Raw genomic sequence first — 8,431 nt, forward strand, 5'->3', positions numbered from 1 at the left:
AACAAGATGTAAGGTCTGTAAGGTAAGGTCTCTCTCTCTCTCTCTCTCTCTCTCTCTCTCTCTCTCTAGATGGGATTAGCTCGAACGAGCTTATCTTTGAAAATGAAAACTTTTATTTTGATGATTTTCTCTCTGACTTAAAACCTCGTGAATTTTACAAGCATTGTGGGGTGCCAGTAAATGAACATATTAATAACTGGAACACGTTCCAGCCAGACTACCAACATGGCGAATTTGACATGCCATGTATGACGTCACTGCCTGGAACAAGTTCTAGCCAGACTACCAACACCAACATGACGTTTATTATTAATATATAATATATATACATATATATATATATATATATATATATATATATATATAGATATATATATTATATATATATATACGACACACACGCCATTCCGTTCTGTGATGCATCACCGTGGTTGATATATTACGTGTTGGTTGAATGGCGCGATTAGTCGAGGCAGGGAGATGTGTCATTCGGATTAGTAGAGAGTATTTCGGGACCTGGGCAGGTTAATTATTGCCGAGATAAATCTGTATTTATAGCTGGAAGGGGTCTATGAATATATCTAGTATTGAATGCTACATTGCTACATAGACACCAGTGCCCCTGTATAATGACATTTATATATATATGTATATTATATGTACATATTATTCAGGAGATGGAGCCTATTCATATGGAACACGCCTACAGGAAGCCGCGGATCTGAAAATTCAAGCTTCCAAAGAATATTCAGGTGTTCATTTTGAATCAGTTACATGGGACAGACCCGTTATTAGTAAAGAAAGATAAATGAATTGACTAATATATATATATATATATATTATATATATATATATATATATATGTGTGTGTGTGTGTGTGTGTGTGTGTGTGTGTATATATATGAATAATTATCACATCACCGTGATTCATATAGATCATTCGACCTACAAATGTCCTTTAATATCTAATTCGCTCTACCTCGGAATTGATATATTTTCATACATGTACCGAAGGGAAATTTTTTAGTTGATAATAATTTCGTCCCCCCATGGGATCGAACTACCGTCCAGTGGACGGGAACGAAATCAGGACGGCTTAGTGTCGTTATCGAGTAGGCCAACAGAGAGGCTATAAGTTTATATATATCTATTCTGGCCTTACAAATTCACTGTCGAACTCGGTGCTTTCGTAATTAGAATCGAAAATTAAACCCCCTCTACCATGTATACTACATGCATTAAGCTATAAATGTTCTTCAATATCCAATTCGCTCTACCTCGGAATTACTATCTTTTCATAGATGATAACCGAAGGGGAATATTTTAGTTGATAATAACTTCGTCCTCTCACGGATTCGAACCAGCGCACAGCAGACTGAGAAGAAATCAGGACTTCAGTGATGATGTTACCGACATGTTGGCCAAGTCGGCAACATCACTGAAGTACTGATTTCTCCTTTGTCTGTGCGCTGGTTCGAATCCACGAGAGGACGAAGTTATCATCAACTAAAAAAAATTCCCCTTCGGTTAACATACATGAAAATATATTAATTCTGAGGTAGAGCGAATTGGATATTAAAGAGCATTTGTAGCTTAATGCGTGTATATGTATCACGGTGATGTGATGAAAATTTATGCATTGTATATATAATGTAGTTAGGTAATGGATGTCAGTTATAAGTGTGGATGCCTCTAGTGTTATGTTCAATTCTCGGGCATTCCACTGAGGGTTGATAGATGTGTATTTCTGGTGATAGAACATGACTCTCGACGTGGTTCGGAAGTCACGTATAAAGCCGTTGGTCCCGTTGCTGAATAAACCTTACCGGTTCCATGCAACGTAAAAACACCATACAAACAAACAAACAAGCTAGTGTTATGAAACTGCACAGGGATCTGATGAAGGTCTTGCATATACGAATTAGAGGTGTTGCATAGAGATCGTATCAATTTATGACGTTGTCGACTGAAATATTTACCGTGGGGTGTGATGTGCAGCTGATGAAAATGATAGGACAGAAATGTTATAAGCACAGAATGATGATCTCCAGGATCGACGAAGTTTCGGCTTCGTAGAACCGGGTAGTTAATTTCGTATTTTTGGTCACCGAACTACCAAAGCGGTTTGGACATGTGCCACGTTATAGAATAATAAAAAAAGGGGTTAAATACGTACATAAAAAAAAGCACCCAGAGTGGTATGTACTATTCGCTAACGATTCCTTTACGGGAGACCAAATCGATGTAGAGAATAGTGGTGCATCTCCTTTAGTTTATCCTCAAGTCATCTTACAAAATAAACAGAGAAAAATCAGTTTCTGCACAGCGTATAATCAAGACCACCGATAATATATCCATCTTTCCGGTGATTTCGGTTATAATGCCGTATGAGCCGCTACCCGTGAAACTCGCAGCGGGTCGTGGTGGCCTGTGTTCTCTCGTTGCCAGAGGCACGATCATGGCTAACTTTAACCTAGAATAAAATAGAAACTACTGAGGTTAGAAGGCTGCAATTTGGTGTGTTTGATGATTGGAAGGTGGGTGATCAACGTGCCAATTTGCAGCCCTGTAGCCTCAGTAGGCTTTAAGATCTGGCAGGGAAAGTGCGGACGGATAGACAAAGCCATCTCAATAGTTTTGTTATCAGAAAAGTAAATTTTAATAAACATAAAAAAACATGAAGTAAGAGCCGGCAAGCTGTACTGCGGGACGAGATAGTTCTGGCTAAAATCACAGAGGGGATTAAAAATAGTACCGGTACAAAGTATGCCAGATTTATACATATGTGTGTTTTGGCTCCTTCTGTGCGAGCACGCGCGGAGACTTATTAACTAACGCCAGGTAAAAAGTTAAAAGATATTATAAAGAGTTAATCCAAACAAAAACCTCTTTCAGTTCTCTTCTGAAGATAGAAAAAAGTAACCCACAAGATTATGCCCAGTATGACTTGTTTACTTGTAAGTATTTACATACTATATTAACACTCGAGTACTTTCAGGCCCTAGCTGAGAAAGGGCCACAGAATTATCTAAATATAATTATACGATTGAAAAGAATAAGTTAAAAATAATATAACTGTTAATAGTAAGGTTAAAAAAACATTTTAAATAGAATTATACTATTGAAAATAAAAAGTTGAAGATAATCTTACAGTTAATATTAAGGTTAAAATAAAAAAGATTCAACATTGTCTAAATAGAATTATACGATTGAAAAAAAACAAGTTAAAGATAATATGACAGTTAATATTAAAGTTAAAATTTAAAAAGCAGAATTGTCTAAATAGAATTATACTATTGAAAAAGAAAAAGTTAAAGATAATATAACAGTTAATAGTAAGGTTAAAATAAAAAACCATTCTAAATATAATTATACTATTGAAAAAGTTGAAATAAAAAAGCTACATTAATCTAAATAGAATTATACTACTGAAAAAGAAAAAAGGTAAAGATAATATAACAGTTAATATTAAGGTTAGAATAAAAAAAGTTGCATTAATCTAAATAGAATTATACCATTGAAAAAGAAGAAAGTTTAACTGTTAATATTAAAGTTAAAGTAAAAAAAGCAGCATTATTTAAGTAGAATCATACTATTTGAAAAATAAGTTCTAAAAATGTAATCTATAAATTCACTATGTTCATATATTACAAAATCATCATTGTAATATTTTAATATTAAGGCCACAGCAAGAAATATTGTACCTGTATCTAGATTGTAGCTGAACCACGCTTTACATTACTCTTAACTAATTCTTAATTTTGGAAACAATTCCTTTCCATGGTTAGCTAGCTAACTGACCTGGTTCTCCTTTCACCCATCTTAACTATCAGCTAATAAATAAATAAATAAAATACACGAGAACCACGTTCGCACATGCGTATACTTTATCGCGAGGTTGAAAAACACTGATGGTGTCGTTAGTTTAGAACTTTCTTTGGATTTATATAATTCTTATACGATGAAATTGTCGACTGGTCTCAGTGTCGACAGAATTGACGGGAAGGTCGAAATTTCTTTGAGAGATGAGTCGAGGTAATTGGAAGTATTTTAGGAACTAACAAAAAAAAAGAAAAGAAAAAAAACAATAAAATAAATAAATAAATAAATAAAAATAGGGAATTTCCTTCCGTTACGAATTTACAATTTGCAATTTATCAATGGGGCGGGGTGGGGAGGCTCCAGATTTTTTTTGGGGTGGGGTGGGGTTGGGGTAAGGCCCTTGATTTATTTATTTATTTATTTATTTATTTTTTTTGCTTGGTTGAGGTCTGTGGTTCTTATTACAGTACTCTTTCGTGGAATGTGCAGTAATATATATATATATATATATATATATATATATATATATATATATATATATATATATATATATATATATACAGGGTGTCCATAAAGTCCCAGTACCATTCTGAGCAATAAATACTTGTAATGGTACTGGGACTTTAAGCTTTAAGGACTCCCTGTATATATATATATATATATATATATATATATATAGTTTATTTATTTATTTAGTTTATTTATTTATATATATAGAAAGAGAGAGAGAGAGAGAATGGGAAAATTATGATCATATTCTAGTGCCATCGACCAAAATGATCATTCGCAATAAACGCCCAAGTTGAAAATGCAATTGGAGAGAGACACGAGAAGTTACCGAACCGGGAAATCAGGGATCATAATCACTCCGAGATTCACCCAATCAAATTCTGGATTGGAGCCAAATGCCAATCTCTCGAGAAATGTCGGGAAGAAAGTCCCAGGACAACTTTTTCTGAAAAGTGACACAAATTTAGGAAGTTGCGTTGCCAGGTGTTCAGTTCTCGTACACCTTTGTTGATTAGCGAGTTTTGTGAAGTCAGGCTCCCATACATCAAAGTTCTGGATGCTCTGAAGCTGTGGTTCTCAACGTGGTGGAGAGATATCCCCCCTTATGGGGAGTTTCATGGGGGAGAATTATGACCACAGATAGGCAGGTTCAAACTGGCTCTAGGACCGCACAAAATGCAGTGTACAACACAGTCCGCACTACTGAGAACTCCCCCTGCTAGGCTCTTTGTCTCTGCAATCTTGTGTGTTTGTGTTAGTATCTTGCTGCATATCCTTTGGAATGCACCTTTTTCCGGCAGACACTTTTGGAAAGGGGGTGGTTGTGGGGTGGGGGGAGGGAGGAATGACATTCAGACATATGGTGAAAGGATGCATGGGCCAAAAATAGTTGAGAACCACTGCTCCAAATGATTCGATTAAATATCTGGACCCATAAGAGAGAGACTTCATGTTGTTTATTGAAAGACGAAAGGGGGCGGGGCCAGAGTGGCAGGAATGCCCTTTTTTTACATAAAAAAACCACCAAATTAATAGGAGGAATGCTTATATTCTGATTAAGTCAAAGATACTTTAATATACTCTTACAAGTTGGAAACATTTCCCATGTTCTCCTGGTCTGAAAGGCGTCCACATATTCTTTCTTAGTAGGTAGGGATTCCCTGTATATATATATTCGTTGTATCTGAGAGTATCCTTCATAGGGAATCCTTGTCTATATATTCGTTGTATCTGACAGCATCCTTCATAATCCTTCTTCAGTAAGTGACAGGGATCTGTGATATCCTCTGTACAGCGTCTAATCAATACCACCGAAAATAGATCTATCTATTGGTGGTCTTGGTATAATACTGTATGAAACTCTTAGCCGGCTGTAGTGGCCTGTATCGTTGCACTGCCAGACACATGACCTTGACTAACTTTAACCTTAAATGAAAATAACTGAGGCTAGAGGGCTGCAATTTGCTATGTTTGATGACTGGAGGGTGGATGATCAACATACCAATTTGCAGCCCTCTAGCCTCAGTGGTTATTAAGATCTTATACTTTGTTTCCCCAGCAACAACCACCCACTTTCCTTTTACTGTACTTCCGTCTATATTATCTTTTTTCCATCTTACTTTCCTTAACCCTTATAACCCGTGAGGCCATGATCATGGCTTTACCAGTAGACCCCGTGAGGCCACGATCATGGCTCTCTAAAGTTCTGTTCAAATTCCCCGCTCTCACAGCCCCACTAGGCATTTCTGGTGGCCTTAAAACGTCACTACAATGCTTCCTTGCCATTGGCTATCTTATTTTACGTCATGAAGTAGCAACCAATCACAGGATTAGCTTTTGTTTTGATCTTGAATGCGGTTGCTTTTGGCTGTGTTTTTGCTGTGAAGTGCCTGGTACTCTTTAGCGACATATTTTACGTAATTTTTCGGACTTAGACGCCAAAGTTTACGGATATAATGGCTTCTTGTGATTTAGGAATGTTTTGTGTGTTTTGTAGTGAAAGAAAAATGCATGGCAAAGCCAAGAACAACTGGAATTCATTCAAAAGTGTTTGTTTACAAAGACGATCTCTTTGCCAAAACGTTTGTGTTACTGTGTTCCTGTCTTGTTTGTGTTGTCTATGTAAGTTTTGTAATGTGTGCGTTTCTCGTGATTCAGTAATAGTTTATACAATTACATGCCAAAGTATAATGCTGGAAAACTACCACAAAAGCAAAGCCACAAAAACTTTTTCCATGTCTCTTACGATCTCCGCAAACTCGTTTTGACAGCTGGACGTAAACACACGTGAGTACGCTACAGGTCTTCAACGTAAACATTACTTCATACCTTTTTTTTTTCTTTTTTTTTTTTTTTAGTTTCTGAAGCATATTTAGAAGAATATTTTTATTTTAATTCTATACTATTTTAGGGAATATTATTTTCATTTCTTCCCTGTTTTAGGGAATAATATATATTACAGGATAGGATAGGTAGTTTCACTTGAAAAATTTGGAAACGCATTTCATGCATGAACAACAAATGAACAATCAGAGTAATGAATGAAAACACATAAATATATGAGTAAAACTTTGTTGTAATTATGTTTTTATTTGTTTTATTTTGTGCTCGTCTTTATTTTGATTGTAAATAGCAGTGTTCTCTGTCGATCTTTGGTGTTGTCTGTTATATAGTTTTATATATAATATATATATATATATATCTTATATATATATATATATATATATATAATATATATATATATATATATTATATATATATCATATATTATTATATATATATATTATATATATATATATATATATATATATATATATATATATAGATATATATAATATATAATATATATATATATTAGTATTTTCATAAATGCTCTTTCGCAGATGATAACAATTGATTATTATGGATGATGATAATTTTGGGAGTTTTACTCAATCAGAAACTGATGATGATAGCAATTATGATGGCTGTGACACCAGTGAGGAAGATATTGATACTGACGATACAGGTGAGACTGACGATGAATCAGTAGATGAAAGTGATGATGTGAATCCCAATAGTGATAGCAGTGAGGAGGGAGACTGGGTGCAGGTATTAGCTAATGAAGCTGGACCGCCTACTGTAAGATACACAGGCCATTGTGGACCAATCCATCCCCCACAACCTGATGCACTACCAATAGAATATCTGAAGCTCTTTATTACAGATAGTTTTGTTCAGAAAATTGTTGATGAAACTAATTTGTACGCTAGTCAATGGATACAGTCCCATACTGAGTATCTACAGCAAAAGAAAAGGTCTATAGTCAACTTATGGATCAAACAAGGTCAAACATTTGTGAATGAAATATTGGCTTTTTTGGGGGTTATTTTGAATATGGGGCTTATCAAGAAACCAACTCTGAGGTCTTACTGGGATTGTACAAATCCAAGCCAGGCAACACCATGGTTCTCTAAACACTACAATAGAGAAAGGTTTGAACTATTACTCAAGTTTCTGCATTTTGCAGACAATTCAAAAATCCCACCACCAGATCACCCAGCATATAAATTGTACAAAATACAACCAGTTATTGATCACTTCCAGAGGACTTTCAAAAGTCATTACTATCCTGAGAGAAAAATATCCATTGATGAAAGCATTATTGGTTTTAGAGGTAAGACCCCTCATTTGCGACAGTATATGCCAAACAAGCATCATGCTAGGTTTGGAATAAAGGTTTGGTGTTTATGCGAGGCAAGAAGTGGTTATACTTATGGTTTTGAAGTATATAGGGGAACAGCTGGTATGCAAGTAAGTGATAATGGGGCCACATATGACCTTGTTATGAGGCTTCTTGAGAAAGCAGATTTATTTCATCGTGGTCATCACCTAGGTCTTGACAATTACTTTTCTTCACCTAAGCTATTTGAAGATCTTTGGCAGAATGGTACAACAGCAACTGGAACAGTTCGCACTAACCGTAAAGGACTGCCTATGGATGCTGTAAAGAAAAAACTTAAAAACAAAGAGGTTTCAGAGCGTAGAAAGGGTCCTTTGTTATGTGTAGCTTACAAGGATGGCAAGAAAACACCTGTTCTTCTATCTACTTCCTCAAAAG

At 35.4% G+C, this 8,431-nt stretch overlaps 1 protein-coding gene and 1 long non-coding RNA gene across 2 annotated transcripts in view; both read left to right on the plus strand.

Moving 5' to 3' along the window:
* LOC135203496 (uncharacterized) overlaps positions 1–8,431 on the plus strand; it is a 267,713-nt gene that overhangs the window by 69,709 nt on the left and 189,573 nt on the right. The window lies entirely within an intron of this gene.
* LOC135203488 (piggyBac transposable element-derived protein 4-like) overlaps positions 7,234–8,431 on the plus strand; it is a 1,740-nt gene continuing 542 nt past the window's right edge. Inside the window, exon 1 of the mRNA XM_064233209.1 lies at positions 7,234–8,431. This exon is cut by the window's right edge and continues 542 nt beyond it. Coding sequence (XP_064089279.1) covers positions 7,234–8,431 — 1,198 coding nt within the window.

This window comes from Macrobrachium nipponense, chromosome 36 (assembly GCF_015104395.2).
Source record: "Macrobrachium nipponense isolate FS-2020 chromosome 36, ASM1510439v2, whole genome shotgun sequence".
In the NCBI taxonomy this organism is placed as follows: Eukaryota; Metazoa; Arthropoda; class Malacostraca; order Decapoda; family Palaemonidae; genus Macrobrachium; species Macrobrachium nipponense.